The sequence below is a fragment of the Mustela putorius genome, unplaced genomic scaffold, assembly GCF_011764305.1.
Source record: "Mustela putorius furo isolate JIRA1106 unplaced genomic scaffold, ASM1176430v1.1 tig00003870_pilon_pilon_pilon, whole genome shotgun sequence".
Classification (NCBI taxonomy): Eukaryota; Metazoa; Chordata; class Mammalia; order Carnivora; family Mustelidae; genus Mustela; species Mustela putorius.
In genome coordinates, this window is record NW_025422022.1 from 9324995 (window position 1) to 9342575 (window position 17581).

The 17581-nt window shown below is 41.6% G+C and overlaps 1 protein-coding gene across 5 annotated transcripts in view; it reads left to right on the top strand.

Annotated features, from left to right (window-relative positions):
- Nucleotides 1-17581, top strand: part of HIVEP1 (HIVEP zinc finger 1) — a 143998-nt gene that overhangs the window by 102756 nt on the left and 23661 nt on the right. For 4 of the 5 annotated variants that reach the window (XM_004753716.3, XM_045067023.1, XM_045067024.1 and 1 more), the window contains exons 4-7: nucleotides 1090-7064; nucleotides 10207-10340; nucleotides 11059-11234; nucleotides 15846-15947. In XM_004753716.3, the coding sequence (XP_004753773.1) occupies nucleotides 1090-7064; nucleotides 10207-10340; nucleotides 11059-11234; nucleotides 15846-15947 (6387 nt within the window). The remainder of the gene's footprint in view (nucleotides 1-1089; nucleotides 7065-10206; nucleotides 10341-11058; nucleotides 11235-15845; nucleotides 15948-17581) is intronic. The other variant, XM_013056845.2, reaches the window with a different exon arrangement.

Sequence of the window (17581 nt, forward strand, 5' to 3'; positions counted from 1 at the left end):
CTTCAGTTATATAAAGTGGTTATTATGGTGTAGGCATTTTGGTCTAATGTGAATTTCAAATATATACATTGCAATAACTATTTGAAAATATGAGGAATTAGAGTATTTGACTTTTGTATAAATAAATAATATGAGCCTGAATAGTTTTTGTATGAGTGCCCAAGGATCCAGTAAATGGAAACAAATGAAATTATGGCAATAATCACTGCTCAAAAATGAAATAGTTGACAGAGATTGTGGGTGGTCAATGCCATTTAAATACCGATTTACTTCCAGCACCACCACAAATGGTGGTGGTTTCATCCCTTCTCTCCTGGAGTCAGCTCTATCTACTTTCCTGTCATTAATGACAAAGAAACAAAGCTATTGAATATTTTGCTCAGTTAAAATGGTGATTTTCTTTTTAAACTAAGGGCCATTACAACATTATAACTTTCAAATGATATTGGTGAAGAACCATAAATAAGTAGATTTTTTTACTTTCATAAAGTTTTTGTTCATTGATAAAATTTCATGTTAGCAGTTCTTCATGTTTCTACCAGCTAATATATCATGATCATCTGAGGTATGTTTGCTCTAAAAAATCATTGTATAGTGGACTTTTTTCTCACAAGAATATCAATATTGCATGTTTTAGAACAGTACTTCTAAAAGCTTGCTGAGAAGTTTGCCTTGAAAGATACTAAATGTGAGAAGACAGTCAAATACCCAACATTAAAACACTGAATTTTCTTCTTTGTGGGGCGGGTCTCTCAGACCATTGTGTAGACAGAGTCCTCCGCTGTCAGGCGAAGGAGAAGGGTAACTTTGTTGTTGAAAGATCTGGTTCTAGGACCTTGGTGACAGAGGTGGTCAAGAGAGGAACACAGCATTCCGGAAATGTACACTAAGGTCTTGGCATGATTGTTTCAATAGGTTTTGATTGCCAAATTCTTAAAATTGCCAGACTGTTCGAATACAGTTTTATCCAAAGTAAGCTCTCCCTGGACTACCTTCTTCAGTTGTCATAACAGTCTTGTGATTGTAATCTTAATTTTAAAAATATGTCTAATCATTTTACCAATTGATATCTTTAATTTTTTTTAACAGAAATCTTAGAGGCTGGCATTAAAGCAACTTCAGAGTCACTTAAAGGTGTGAAACGGAAAAAGATTGTAGCTGAGAATCACCTGAAAAAAATACCAAAATCCCCACTGAGGAATCCTCTTCAGGCAAAACATAAACAGAATACAGAAGAGTCCTCTTTTGCTGTCCTCCAGAGTGCTTCAGAGTCTCACAAGAGACAGAATCCTAGTCCCATAAAGAATGGGAAGCAGTTTACCAAACAAAATGGAGAAACCCCTGGGGTAGTGGCCGAAGCCCCTAACTCCGAAGATTCTCTCTCCCCAAAGAAGCCCTTGTTCCTGCAGCACGCGTCTGAGCTGCGGAGATGGGGATCGGAAGGCTCCGACCCCGCCAAGTTAGACTTCCTGGACACAAAATGTGACTCTGGTTCTTTGTCAGGTAAAACCAGGACTGACCATAGTGAATGTATCTCCTCCACTCGTAGTCCCACTTCTTCCTCTTATACAAACACCGCATTCGATGTCTTACTGAAAGCAATGGAGCCAGAACTGAGCACCTTGTCACAAAAGGGCTCATCTTGCGCAGTTAAGATAGAAAAACTGAGACCAAATAAAACTGTACGACCCCCTTCTCAGTTAAACAGCAGCTCAGTGGAGGCCCCAGATCAGACTCCGCAAGAATTTGTTTCTGAACCACAGCCTTCTCCTCGTACCTCATACACCGTGCATGTGTCTGCTGCTCAGAAGAATGAGCAGGTTGCAGTTCAGTCAGTTTCTCATTCACATAATCAACACGAACACTTTGTTTCCAAACCTAGCCAACAAAATCCGCCGCTTCCAGCGTGTTCAGGTTTCACGAGGTCATTGGTGAACCTGCAAAATCAAGACAATGCCAAACTTGAACAAGTTTATCATATAGCAGTGACATCATCTGTGGGTCTGACTTCACCTTCCAGTAGAACTCAGGTTACTCCTCAAAACCAGCAAATGGATTCTGCTTCCCCGATGTCAGTCAGTCCAGCCCATTCTACACAGTCAGCGCCCCCGCCAATTTACAGTTCAACTCCTGTCGCCTCTGTGGTTAACCACAGCGTGGAGCAAATGTGCAATCTTCTTCTGAAAGATCAGAAGCCCAAAAAACAAGGAAAATATATTTGTGAGTATTGCAATAGGGCGTGTGCAAAGCCTAGCGTGCTTTTAAAGCATATCCGCTCCCATACGGGGGAGCGACCCTATCCCTGTGTCACCTGTGGATTTTCATTTAAGACTAAAAGCAATCTGTACAAGCACAAAAAATCCCATGCACATACTATCAAACTGGGTCTTGTCTTACAACCGGATGCTGGTGGTTTGTTCTTGTCCCAGGAGTCCCCCAAAGCACTTAGTATCCATTCAGACGTAGAAGACAGCGGGGAGAGCGAGGAGGAGGGGGCCGCTGACGAAAGACACAACGAGCCAGCCTCCATGGACCTGCAGCCTGGGCAAATAATGAAAATGATGTCAAACTCTGAAGCTTTACCGAAATCAGGTTCTGTTCCCAGCAATCCAGACCATGTGGTGGGTGACTTTTCACTACAGGACAAAGCTTCCGAATCCCAAGCTGTGACAGAGTTACCAAAAGTTGTGGTCCACCCTGTCAGCCTGTCCCCGTTAAGAGTTGACAGCCCAAAGGTTACGGATCCCAAGCCTGAACTGTCTAGTGCACAGAAGCAGAAGGACCTTCAGGGAACCAGTGTCCTGTCCCATTCAGCCTGGGCCTCCTCCCTGGAGACTGACGAAAAGTCCCGTCAAAAGGGGAACCTGAGTCAGCCAGAAGGAAAGCAAGAACCACACGTCGGAACGGTACATGCCCAACTACAAAGGCAGCAGGCTACCGACTGCCCCCAAGAGCAACAAGGAAAACTTCTGAGTCCTCGGAGTTTAGGAAGTACAGATTCTGGTTACTTTTCACGTTCTGAAAGTGCCGACCAGACAGCGAGCCCACCGACTCCCTTTGCCAGAGCGTTCCCTGCCGTGGAACAAGACTCATTAAATAAGAATAACGGGCCCTCTGCACCTCGCCTCAGTACCCCAGCACCTTCGACTCTGTCAACAAGTGAGAAAGCCTTGCTTCTGCCAGGCCAGATGCGCCCACCCTTGGCAACAAAAACACTGGAAGAACGGATATCAAAGCTTATCTCCGACAACGAAGCTTTGGTAGATGATAAGCAGCTGGATAGCGTGAAGCCACGGAGGACCTCTCTTTCACGACGTGGAAGTATCGATTCCCCCAAGTCATATATTTTTAAAGATTCTTTTCAGTTTGATTTGAAACCAGTGGGACGGAGAACAAGCTCAGGCTCTGATATACCGAAGTCCCCTTTCACCCCGACTGAGAAATCAAAGCAAGTGTTTCTTCTGTCCGTACCTTCCCTTGACTGTTTGCCCATTACGAGAAGTAATTCTATGCCCACCACAGGTTATTCAGCAGTTCCTGCCAGCATAATACCTCCCCCTCACCCACTGAGAGGAAGTCAGTCATTTGATGACAAAATTGGCGCACTCTGCGATGATGTCTTCATGTCGGGACCTAACACTTCTGTGCCCCCCAGCGCGCATCCCCGGACCCTCGTCAGACAGTCAGCAGTCGAAGACTCTTCCGCAAATGAAAATCACCTTCTCGGTCCTGGACAGTCCTTGGATGAGAGCTATCAAGGCTGTGGGGCCCCTAGTGACGCTGTATCAGCCAGGAGCAAGTCGTCGGCCCCAGGCTCACATTTAGAGAAAAAGAAGTCGCATCAAGGGCGTGGGACAATGTTTGAGTGTGAAACCTGTAGAAACAGGTATAGAAAACTGGAGAATTTTGAAAACCATAAGAAATTTTACTGTTCAGAGTTGCATGGGCCAAAAACAAAGGTGGCTGTGAGAGAACCTGAACACAGCCCCGTGCCTAATAGTACCCAGCCTCAGATTCTGCACTACAGAGTTGCTGGTTCCACAGGGGTGTGGGAACAGACACCCCAGATTAGAAAAAGGAGGAAGATGAAAAGTGTTGGAGATGATGATGAACTTCAGCAAAATGAAAGGGGGGCTTCTCCCAAAAGCTCTGAAGGCCTTCAGTTTCAGAATTCTCTGGGCCCCACTTCTACTCTGTCTAAGCACAATATTGCAATAACAAGTGACCAGCAGCATAGAAACATACAGTTGCAAACTCCCCAAATCCAACTGGTCGCCAGAGGCCCCGACCAGATCATGGATCCAAAGCCGTCCACCATCACAGAACAACACCTAAGTTCAGCTACCCAGGACAAGACAGAGTTAAAGAGACATGGAACTGGCATCTCAGTCATTCAGCATACAAACTCACTGAGCAGACCCAATTCATTCGACAAGCTTGAGTCTTTTGAAAGAGGTTCCCCAGTTTCCTTCCATGAGCTGAATAGAACAGTGAAGCCCGGGCCTCTGAAAGTGATAGGAATTTCCTCAGAGGAAGGCCACCCTCCTCAGAACACATCTCACCCTCACCAGCCTGTGCTATCATCAGACGCTCTGAGAGGAGAACTTCAGGACAGTTTGAGAAAGAGTTCAAATGAGCGACATGTGTTAGGACAGCCCTCCCGACTAGTTCGGCAGCACAACATTCAAGTCCCAGAGATTCTGGTCACAGAAGAGCCAGATCGGGACCTCGAAGCCCAAGGCTACGATCAGGAAAAATCAGAGAAGTTCAGCTGGCCTCAGCGTAGTGAAACTTTGTCAAAGTTGCCAACCGAGAAGCTGCCACCCAAAAAGAAGAGGCTCCGTCTTGCTGAGATGGAACATTCTTCAACAGAATCGAGTTTTGACTCCACTCTGTCCAGGAGTCTAAGTAGGGATAGTAGTTTGTCTCACACTTCCAGTTTCTCAGCTTCGTTAGACATAGAGGATATTTCTAAAACTGAGGCTCCCCCCAAAATCGATTTTCTAAACAGAGCAGAGTTCCTCATGATTCCAGCTGGCTCAAATACACTCAATGTTCCTGGAACTCACCGGGAAATGAGGCGTGCTGCCTCAGAACAGATCAGCTGCATGCCAACATCCATGGAGGTCTCTGATTTCAGAAGTAAATCATTTGACTGTGGAAGCATAACTCCACCTCAGACGACACCACCTGTTGAATGGCAGCCCCTGACATCCCCTTCTGGCATGGGGGTCACCGGGCACGTGCCTCTCTTAGAAAGAAGGAGAGGTCCACTGATGCGGCAGATATCTTTAAACATAGCTCCAGATAGTCATGTGCCTCCCGTGAACCCACCATCTTTCCAAACAGTTGCTCTTCCCGGTGTGAACACAGCACCATTTCCAGGCCCCCAGCTCACTAATGCATCTTTAGCCGAGTTTCCTGCAAACACTTTGCACTCACAGACTCAAGTTAAGGATCAGCGAACAGAAACTTCCAGTTCCACCTCTGCTAACATCTTTCCTGTTCAACAGCTTTTTGGTATCAATTTGTTAAATCACATCCATGCACCCCTTAGTCACCAAAACACACAGATGTCTCTGCAGGTGTCTACACAGAGTGTCAAACCGGATGCAAGCCCCAGTGTATGTGTATCTTCTAAAATTAAAGATTGCTTTGCTCCAAAGTACCAACTTCATTGTCAGGTTTTCACTTCGAGCCAGTCTTGCACTTCCAGTCCTGTACTTTCTTTGCCAAAGCCAGTTCTTTCAGATCCCACTGGGGTTGACCATCGTGGGACTTCATTAGCATTATCAACCAAATTAATGGATGCCATGCCTAATTCATGTGTCCCGCCCCCACTGAAGCTCGGGCCCCTGGGTGGTCAGGCGCAGAAGGTGCCAACATCGTTTGCATTACCCGTGCACCTGCAGAGTAACGTTCCAGCATACTGTTTTACCACTGCCACGCCTCTGCCACAGATCCTGGTGACCCAAGATCTCTCCAACCCGCCAATTTGCCAGGCTAATTGTAGCATGGTGCCAGTCAACGAAGAACCAAATTCCATGCCAAAATTGCAAAAAGATCACCAAAACGCTTTGCCAAACCCAGAGAAGGAACTCGTTCGTGAAAATACATTTTCAGAGAAGGGCCAGAATTTTTCTCCATCAGCTTCCTTGTCCATAACCCAGAAAATGTCTATGGGTAGACTTTCCCCCCAGCAAGAATCTTCAGCTTCAAGTAAAAGGATGCTTTCCCCAGCAAATAGTTTAGACATTGCCATGGAAAAGCACCAGAAGCGAGCTAAAGATGAGAATGGGGCTATTTGTACAACAGAGGTTAGACCCTTGGAGCCATTGAGTTCCAGACCTGGTGAAGGTAATAAACAGAAGAAACCCATCTTGGTGAGGCAGGTTTGTACTACAGAGCCTCTTGAAGGTGTGCTATTGGAACAGGGTATTTTTTCTCCACCAGAAATTGGTAGTGAGGCTGTTAATTTGACAGATGTTTTACCAGCCGATCAGTTGTCATCCAAACACTCTAACTCTATAGTCACAGAACCTAGAAGCGACCCACAAGAATTTGAAAAGATCAAGTCATCCATATCGCTCACTCTTACCGTGAGAGATTCACCTGTCCCTGCAGAAAACCTTCACATGTCCCCTTTGGAACATGTAGACAATAACCAAGAAAGGAAGTCTCCAGGGGTTAAAACTCAAGGGGACAGAGAGAACATCCCAGAGCAAAGTCCAGCTACGACCAGCACACTTTTAGTGTCTGATGTGGGAGACACACGGCAGCTGTCTTTTCCCAGCCTGAAGACCTCAACCAACTTTACATGGTGTTACCTGTTGAGGCAGAAGGCATTGCATTTGCCTCAGAATGACCAGAAGACTTCAGCCTATACTGATTGGACAGTTAATGCCAGTAATCCAAACCCACTTGGTTTGCCTACAAAAGTCGCTCTTTCTCTCCTTAACTCCAAACAGAAGACAGGAAAATCACTATATTGTCAAGCAATAACTACCCATTCCAAATCAGATTTATTGGTCTATTCGAGCAAGTGGAAAAGCAACTTAAGCAAGGTACTTGATATATCATTTATCTTCAGAAATAGTTTGTGCAATGTCTTGATGCCTTTAAATGTTTTAATTGGAAGTTGTATCTTAATTTTGAATGACAACTTGTGCTCTGTAAGTATAAAGTTATCTGAAAGAAAGGATGATAAATTTATCCCGGGAGTTAGGCTGATAAGGGTTACATGGAATCCTTCAGTGATTTTATCTTGAAACATTTTGAAAATAACTTGCCCTGAGCTGAATATTTAAGTCCTTTAGTAATGGTGCAGAGAAGCATGGTTTTACGTTCATCTTTCTCTTATACTAAGTGATAGGAGATTATGTTTATGTTTTGTCCCTGCTAGTGCAGAGGAACAGAGGTGTGACTTATCAAAGAGTGTTACATTTCATCTTGAAATGTAATCAGAGAGCCATTCATACTTGTCCTGTGTGCCCTGACTTCTTTCGCCTCAGCATGCCAGTCTCAACTCCCGCCCAGTGTTGGAATCTTAGTACTAGAGAGCAGGGTCACGAAAAGGCTGACTCAGACACGGGATAATTGAGTCGATGTGCTCAAGACGTAGAGTAAGGTCATAAAGCTATAACTTTGGGTTATTTATGGAATTTGTTTTAGTAGAATTGTTGGTTTTCTAAAATGGGAAAAATCATTGAAATGAGAATAAATAGGTAAGGGGATCGTGCTGGACTCTGGCCATTCAGAATTAGAGAGTAAGTCCTTGACCTCCACAGGTTCACAAGTGTGTATAATACAGGTTCTTAGATATCTACATGCTTTTCAAAAAGGAAGTATTTCAGTATCCCAGATACTGGGAGGTACATCCAGTTTTAAGAAGGAAGTCTCTAACTTTGCCAGTAGGTCGAGGAGGTGTGGATACAAGGAAGAGATTCTGAAAGTGGAGATACTTTAATGGAGTCTTAAAAAGAAAGAAAGAAAGAAAGAAAGAGTAGGATTTTTTTTTTCAGATAAATAAGAATGAGAAATTTTAATAGTCTGCTGAAAAGATATTAGAAGTCAGAAAGAACTTGATTTGTTTTAAAGAACCTTGAGGAGTCTGCTGTAGCTAGAAGATGTAAGTTTGAAACACCATTGGCCTTCAGGTTGGAAATACGGGTAAAAACCAAAGAATGTGCATGGTGGTGGTGAGACATTGATGCTTTTTCAGTGAAGGAAGGTGCATCCAGACCATTCAGAACTTAATTTTTTGTTACCCATACTTTAGACCAATGAAACCATAATCTTGGAAGATGAGACCTGACTGTAAGAATTTAAACAGAGCTTCATGAATGTTACTATGCCTATATGAAGTGACTCTCCTCAGTCCCAAGTGCTGTGGTAGAAATGCCTCTGGAAATGTGTATCTAGGTTTGGAGCTAGGCAAGGACTCCCAGTGGATGGTGTTGGAATTCCTTGGTGTGTTGGTGTAATTCATGAGCTTGCTCAGAGAAGGCAGAAGGAAGAAACAGCTCAGGATGGATCCAGGATCATTACTACTTACAGGGTTGAACACGCAGGAAACTGAAAGAGGTTGTTCATAGAAGAAAGAAGAGGACTAGAAGAAAGTGGGATCGCATAGATCAAGGAGGAAATTTCAAGGAAAGTTACTCAGAGAGGTCAAATAAAGGTCACATAAAGATGAAGACGAACATGGTTCCTGGGCTCAGAGGTTCTAATATTGCTAGCGACTTGGGTTGTAAAGGCAGGCGGTTGTGGAGGACTGGGTGCTGGAAGTGCTTAATTCCCAACCCAGATGTTACGATTCAGAAAGGACAGGAAGGGACAGGTCTTGAAGGACAGGTGTTTTTAAGAGAAACAAGGTATCAGCAACATAAACTAAACAGCACAGGTGGTCAAGTGTATAAGACCAACGACGGGATAAGGATTTGGGGGTGTCTAGCTCATTGGCAATTGGTGACTAGAAGCCAGATTCGTGAATAAGAAAGTGAGCAAAAGACAAATGGAAATTAGGTGTTGAAAATAAGGTGAAAAGTAGAATTAGTGTTAATAGTATAAAGTCAAGGAAAGGTATGTGTGTGCATTCTAAATTGTGGGGAAACCCGATGTGTTTGTCAGGAAAAGAAGAGCCCGATGCATTTTTGCCTGTCAGGGTCAGCATCATGACCTCCTCGCACTACCTTCCTGACCTGGGCCAACAGCTTTGTTTTATTCCTGGCCTTGAAAGGGCAGGGGCTCCCCGGGGTGCTCCTTCTGAGGCTACGCGGGCCCTCTGACTGGGTGCACACTCTCTCTTCACTTGCTGGCAATAAGTCAGCTCAGCACAGAGCTGTCTGCTTGGGGATGTGTTTTGAAAAAAGGGCCCTTGATCAGAAAAGTCTCACCTCATGTTGGATTTGGCCAAAGGATGGGTGTTTGAGCCTTGGCTGTTGAGCTTAACCTTGGACAAGTGACTTTACCCTAAGAGTGCCTTTCTTCCCTGGGTATAACCCCTGTGCTGCCTGCTGCACAGGGTGTGTGAGAAGGACAGGGGCTGAGAACAGGACACTAGTGAAATCCTAAGGTGCTGTCGCTGTAAAGTTTCCACAGAAAATGCACATACAATTTATCATTTTGACGTCTATTACCTTTTTCTAGAGACATAATTATTATCAGGCCACAGCCTGACTTCTGACCTGGCTGTCTCTCACAGTTATCAGCATTCCTGAAATTTTAAGAAGACACAGAGAGGAAACGTAATTATGGTTTAAAATAATAGGGAAAGGGGAGATTATTGGGAAATGGGACCCCTGCTTGACAGAATGCACAGTTACAGTGCCTTCCGGTGAAAGGGATATAATCTTGTCTCTCAGGAGTATGAGACAGGATTATAGCAAAAAGGGGAACAGGCTCTTTCCCATCTCCAAAGAGTAAAGCTCTTTGAGGAGTAAAGAGTAGTGTGAGCGGATTGTGGATTGTGGCGGGTTGTTCAGACAGGTTACGGCCATCAGGTTGCTGGGGGGCCACAGAGAGACTAAAGCTGAGGGAGGGGAGAAAGCAGATGTCCTCTAAACATGTTACTTCCTCGAAACGCATCCCAGTGAGTTAACTACGTGTACGGTTCTGTGCCATGTTTTAATTTCCGAGTGAAACACTAGCATGTTTGTGTTTTCAGTTTTATTAAATTAGTTTCTCTTTTTTTTTTTTCCCTTTCAGAGAGCATTAGGTAATCAAAAGTCCACAATAGTTGAATTCAGCAATAAAGATGCCTCTGAAATTAACAGTGAGCAAGATAAAGAAAATTCCTTAATCAAAAGTGAACCAAGAAGAATTAAAATATTTGATGGAGGGCAAGTACAAATTTTACTTTTTAAATGTACATTTAAACATACTTTTTAAATGTACATTTGCTTTCATGTGAATGAAGACTTACCAGTGCCAATTTTACATAAATGTTGCAAGGTTTCTTAGCTTATTAACAGAATCTTCATGGCAAAATATATGTTATATTGTCATGTTAAATAATTCCATTTTGATCAAGAGAATATTTAGGAAATATCATAGGTCCTAGGAGGCAGCTAAGAACTGTTTTCAGAGTACACTCTGGGTTTCACGTCGATTTACAATAAGGAGTGCCTCGGGAAATCTGTTGTCAGACGAATTCACTGCCTATTTGATGCCTTTGTGTATTTGGTAGTGAGAAAAACACATTGTAAAAGCTGATTGTAGTTGTGGCGAAGCCAAGAATATTTCAGTATGTAGAGTTGTTGTCATTGAATTTAATAATAAAGAACACTCTTGAACCAGTGGCTTAGGAGGAGGGAGTGCTATGCTAAAATTAAACCTAGTATTTGAATAAGGTTGCTTGATTAGAATTAGTTATTAGCATATTAAGTATTGATGCAAAAACCTGGAATATTCTGTTACTTACATATATGTGCATAAAATTGTATTGATTGAGCATAAAAACTGTGACTTGCTGTGTTTTGTAAGTTGAATTCTAATCATCATTATTTTCTCAAAGACATAGTATCCAATCTCCCTATTTATTTTTTTTCTTTAAATTAGATATAAATCAAATGAAGAGTATGTATATGTCCGAGGCAGGGGAAGAGGAAAGTACATATGTGAAGAATGTGGAATACGTTGTAAGAAACCTAGTATGTTAAAGAAACACATACGGACCCATACGGATGTCCGCCCCTACCACTGCACTTACTGTAACTTCTCCTTTAAGACAAAAGGTATGAGATGACATTGCTTCATGGTCCTTTTTATATGCATTGAGTTAGTAGAGCTGAGACCCAACTTTGCCTACTCTTTGACCAGGGATGCAGTAGCTTAAATTGACTAAGATAAATATGTCTTGTCAACATGGTAGACTTCTTTCTTTATCTGTCTCTAGACCTCTGAGGGAAAAAAAAAGTTTTTTTTTAATTATACACTTTTACATCATATATAATAAATATGACATTTTAAGAGGAGAAACTGCCCTTTTTTGTTTTACTCCCCAAATTAGAGTTGCATAACACGATGACTAATACATTTCAAAAATACTTTGGGGCTGAAGAAGAGAAAGAAATTTTCATGAATACCAGTAAACTCAAAAAGATTGAAGAAAATTTTTAAATAATAACTGTAGTAAATGTATAATGATTATGTTCATGTTTTATTATCTAATTTTAGACATGAATAGCCATTTCTTTTTTCCATGATGCTTTTTGTTTTATACCCCAATTCTATTGAATTTCAGCTTCACAAAATTGCTGTTACACTATTTAATGTGCATAGAACTCTGAACTAGTCATTAAAATTATATTTAGTACTCTTTTTGTATTCTTTATATGTTTTTATTTAAATTGTAAGTCCTTATTGTAGTTAAGGTAATTTTGCCCTCCTCAGATTCCCCGCTACATATAATGAGTACACGACTTAGGAAATAATGCTGGCTTTCTCCATTAGGCTCTTGCTCATGAATCATTATGTAAAAATATATTACTTGAGGCTTTAATATCCCATACAACCCTTTAAAAATTAGGAATCTCTCTAAAATAAAACAATGTATTCTTAAATTATCTGCCTGAAAGCGCAATCTCTGTAAAAAAAACAACAACAACAAAATTTTTTTTCTTTTTTCTTTTTTTTTTTTTAACAGAAACTTCTTTTTATCCCTTTTGAGTGAACATGCACCTTTTTTCTGATTATATTGGCTGTCTTCAGGGGTCTTGTTTTAAAACTTGATCAGCTCTTCAGCAAAATTTATTTCCTTTTTTGGGCTAGTGTTTTTTAGTGTTTAAAGAGAGTTATAATAGGTAGCGGCTAATAAGCAGCTTCGAATTCACTCTCTTTACCAGCCACTAGTACCTGAGGCCAGAGTGATGGAAGCAACAGCAGCGGGACTGTTCTTAGCTAGCTTGGAATGTTCCTGAAGAGTTTCAAGACAACATGAGTAATTGGGAGGTTCACGGTCGTAGTCCTTCAGCTGTGATGTGGATTCTCCTTCTGGAAGAAGAGGGTGGGTTTCAGGATGTTCCTCCTGGCCTTGTGTGCCGGTGTGATAAGAGAAAGTGCTTTGATCTCTTAACCCAATTTGTTGCCCTTTCACTGGTTTTGATCCTGTGATTAAGAAACATTGGTTACTTTCCAGTATGAGACCAGGAGGCCAAAAAGAGGCCAGCGTTACTAATAAAAGATTGCCAAGTACTAAATAGAAGAGGCTCCAGGTATACGGTGAAATGAGTATTTCTCAACAGAGGGAGGAAAAGGAATCAGGGTATTCAAAAAACTATATTCATAAAATAAGGGCAGGAGAGGGAGGAACACTTAGATGTGGAAAGCCAGATCAGACTCCAGAGACTTCTGGCAAAGACAAATACTCTGAATTACCAACGAGCAATCCTAGTGAAATAACTCAACAGGGCACCATGTCAGGGTTGAGATAAACGTTTCTTAAAAGGCTGACAGAGCCCAAGGACCCCTGAAGAGTGAGCCTGCAGTCTTCGCTGCGGTCACATCCTCTGCCCCTCTGCTGCGCTGCTTCTCTGACTTTACCTCAAATGTTTTGTGCTGTCAGCTAATTCTTTGGAATTATGTAATAAATACTCATTTGAAGAAAGCTATCTGGCTAAGGAGACTGGTGAAGAAAATGCTAGAAATTCAGTCTTTTTCTCTTCCCACCATGACAGTTCTTTATTTTATGGGTCAGCTTTCTTGTAGAAGTCTGCCTCCTGGGACTATCTGTGAGACAGACCCCACAGTATCTTTAAAGGCAGCTAAGTAACAGGAGACTTGTTTTTAGATGAGGCTGTAGATGTTGCCCTCCTGGATTTACCTTGTTGTCCTAGTTAGTGCAGCTCGACTTCTCACTGGCTGTGTCTGGTGGTCACAGAAAGAGCGATGTAATGACGGTGCAACATCAATATGGGCACACAGAGGGGGCGAAATGGCGCCCAGAGAAGGATATATGCAGTGCGAGAGAGTGATGCTTCCCCTGGCAATGTGTGTAAATCTCTGCTTCATCATTTGTCCTCTTAATTTATTTTATGAGGACATATTCAGAAGAATTTTAATTAATTTGTTTCCCTGTTTAAAGGTCAGTCAGCAGAAAATATACAGTGAGCTTTGCATCTTTACAAGATTTACTGTCATTTATACACAGAAAGCTAGACACTCTATATGTAGCCGTCAGAACCCAGAAACAAAAGCTCATGTGCTTTCCAGAGGATTTAGGGTCATGTTTATTAAATCTGTTAAAAAACTTACTTGTTAAGTTAATGCACGAAGTTCATGGCATTGCTAAGGGATATTTGCATCTTAATATGTATATTTTGCATGTTAAAATGCAGAGTGTTTATTTATTTTAACTTATTTAAGAAGTAGGTTAATAATAATAGCTCAAGTTATGAGAAAATATGCTTATTAGAACTTTATATTTCCAAATTTGTCTGGTTATAATTATCCATTAATTTCTATAAGAAGCAAATAATGTTCTATAGTTGTATATTTAGGGAAAAAAAGCACTTTAAAAGAGACTATTAGTAGAACTCGTAATTTGGCTTGTGATATTGCTATTGTATTAGAAAGTGCTTTGACTTATAATTGGAAATTTCAGCCTTATTCAGATGGCTGAGCCATTTGTTTTGAGCTTTTTAATATGAAAGTTTTGAAGCAGACAGAAAAGTAAAGATCTGTATCATGAATACCAGTTACCAACCACCTTTTACTAATCATTAACATTTTGCCATATTTGCTTCATTTTTTTGTGTATTTAAATTAAGCATCTGGCATGGCCAGGCCATGTAAGCCAGATATCACCTCTAGAATTATAGAAGTCAGGGTTTGATGGGTCTTAGACCTCATCTGGTCCAGGCACCCTCTCACACTGGAGCCCCCAAAGCACCAGGCTCTGGGGTGCTGTCCGGCGTACTGTCTAGTGCAAGAGTTGGCTGGGACAAGTGTGACCAGTTCCACAGAACAAGGCACTTGTAGTGGTCCTGAGGTTCTACAAATAACAGCCGTGTCCCATGCCCTCCAGTGACTGCAAGCCCAGAGCTGGGAGCAACAATTTAGACATTCTTAACTCTTCTGGAAGCTTATGCTGAAATACTAGTCTGCCCCTGCTAACCAAACTAAGTCTTTAGATTGTGATTGTTTTCTCAAAAGAGATGATTTTCCCTTGTTGGCAGGTGTGTGTGTGTGTGTGTGTGTGTGTGTGTGTGTGTGTGTGGCATTCTCCACTCAAGCTGCTTGGTGTCCAGAAGAGAACCTGAGCTCCCCCCCTGCATTCATGATCACGTGGGACAAATATGCCCAGGGATTCCCAGTTAACCTGGTAATACTTAGCTGCCAAAGAAAACACCTCTTTAGAGATATTGTTGAGAGACTTCTACTAGTCAGTATGGTGAAGGGAAATTAATGCAGGAAATTCTTTCTCAGCTTCCAGTGAACAGAAATTCTGTTTGACATAACAACCAAGTGTAGTTTTTAATAGATAGTCAAGCTTGAAATTTAAAAAAACAAATTCCCAGGTAACAGAAAGAAAAAAGAAACTCCATGCTAGCCCTAATAGTAATAGACACTTAAAAAATAACATTGATTAAATAAACAAACAAAATTAAAAAAAAAAAAAAGAATTTGTGGGAATATCACAGCTATCCAGCCCTGGGGTTTTAACCTCAATTCTGGAATGGAGTCTGAGGCTTCTGAAATAAGCCTGGCCCTCCTGCCGGGTGACTTTGGATCAAGTGAGGAAAAGATACCTCCTAAAAAGCAAAACCCCTGACCTCTGCCATGTCATTCATAGATAGATAGTTAGTCTAGAATTAGTGGTCTGAAACCTTAAGTCCCAAGTAGAAGCAGTTGGAAAACTGATCCATAGAGATGTTCGTACAACCCAGGGTCCTTAAGACTCCATGGGAAACAGTCTTGCTGAAGATGGGCTTTCAATAACAACTACAAAGTATGCAGGGAAACAAGGTACCATGGGGGAGATCCAGCAGACACAATGGGGGAGGTTTCAGACTATAGGAACCACAGATCTTAGTGCAGTCCAAGGGGACTTTAAATGTAAAATGTTCTCAGAAATAAATGAGGACTTCAGAACAGAAACCAAAGGCAAAAGTAGACCTCATCCGGGTAGCAGAGGCAGATTTGAAAAAGAAAAGCTATTAGTAATGAATAGCAAGGTTATTACAACATACAGATATCAATTATTTTGTTTGTCCAAATTTTAGTCTTAGAATTGTATAACCACAGTCTGTGCTTTCACTTGAAATAGGAATGAAACTTGCCAGTGTTAACAAATGTGAGAGCAAAATAATACTACATAAGCTTAGTAAACATTCTTTTCCCTTAAGGAAATCTGACAAAACACATGAAGTCCAAGACACATAGCAAGAAATGTGTGGATTTAGGAGTCTCAGTAGGTTTAATAGATGAACAAGATACAGAAGAATCAGGTAAGGCTTTATTCCATATTTTTCATAAATGCTATTTACAATGTGCTGGTTTTTTTGCATCCATACGCTTCTTTCCATTCGCACTGATACTTCCTAGTTCTTCCTGTCGTTGCTGCTTATTTACACGATACATTAGACTCCGAATCAATGTTCCCGTCTGTAGTTTGTCCTCTTTCCCATGCATCCAGCCCCACAGACGTCCATCTTCCCGAAGCATGTGTCTGCTCACACTCCTGCTCTACTGCTAGTCTTCCATTGGCTTCCCTTTGCCTCCCAAGTGAACTGCCAGCCGCCAGACCACACATCTTCAAAGTCCGTTACGGTCTGCTGTCCTCCTCCTCCTCCGGCCTTGTTTCTCATTTCTTTCTTTCACCTATCCTCATGCTTAAATTTCCTGCCTACGTGGCATTGATCTGGCTCTCTCCCTTTCCAACCTTCCCCTAAACCCGCCCCACCGCCCTCAGTCCCCATGCAGACATGGCTCCCAGTGTTCACTGTACAAAACTCTTCCTCTCCTTCGATGTCTAGCTCAAACCCACTGCTGCCACGAAGCCTTCTCTGATTTTCCCTTCCCAACTGTGGGAAGCCACTTCTCCCTGCTCTCAGCTCCTGTAGCAGTTTAATGTTTGCTCTCTGGAAGCATTGAGTCTCTTTCTGCCTTATTTTGGGGTTAATCTACAACTGCTTACCTCACCTCCTCACCGAGATTTCGAAGCATGTCCTGAGCAGAGCTGGTGAAGGAGTGATGCCCGCTTCACCCACAGCCTGTGGTGCACAGCCTCACCCCAAGTGGCTGCTCTGGAAATGTTTGTGGACTAGAACATTCGTTTGCATCCCCAAGATGTTTGTTATTTTGAAGAAGTTAACCGGTTGTTTTCTTAACGGTGTTCACTCAACAAATAGAAGTGTTTATCTTTAACCAATTTTGAGGGAACGTAAACCTGTTCATCTGTTCTGACTCATTAGAGAGTAGAATTATTCTCTCTTAAGACTTTTTTTTTAAGCCAAGAATTTATCAACCAAAGAGAAGTTTTCCCTAAAAAGTTGTCCTACTTTTTTTGAAATGTGCCCTCAATTCGACCTTTATTTGCTTGCTATGTTTTAGTTAATATGCATTAGTCTGATATCTAGAAAATTTCCAAATAGAAAGTGGTAAGGATATCATTGAAAATATAGGTAAAAAGTCAAACGTGTTTTATTCCACCTGACAACCAGTAACACACTGAATGAATCACCCTGAATTTTTTTCTGGATACGCAAAGGAAGTGACTCACACCTTAAGTGGTAGAGCCAATATGATTCAGGATTTTGAGCACACAGAAAGGATTGCCTTTAACTCTTTTTTGGGAATAAACTGATACATTCTTGATAGAAGAAAAAGATCATCATAATAAATTTAGGACAATAAGGAGCTTTTTACGTGTTTTAGGCTATACATTTTGGGGATGACAATATCAGGATTTAAAAGTGCCTATCACATTAACATATGTGTTACTTTTCTGTCCTAGGAACATACTTATTAAAAGCTGATTTTTGAATTGCCAGAAATTGAATTCTGTGTCGTGTCTTTGTTTAAAGACACTCACACATTTAATAGAATTATTTATAATTCACTTCTAATGTATACAGCTTAT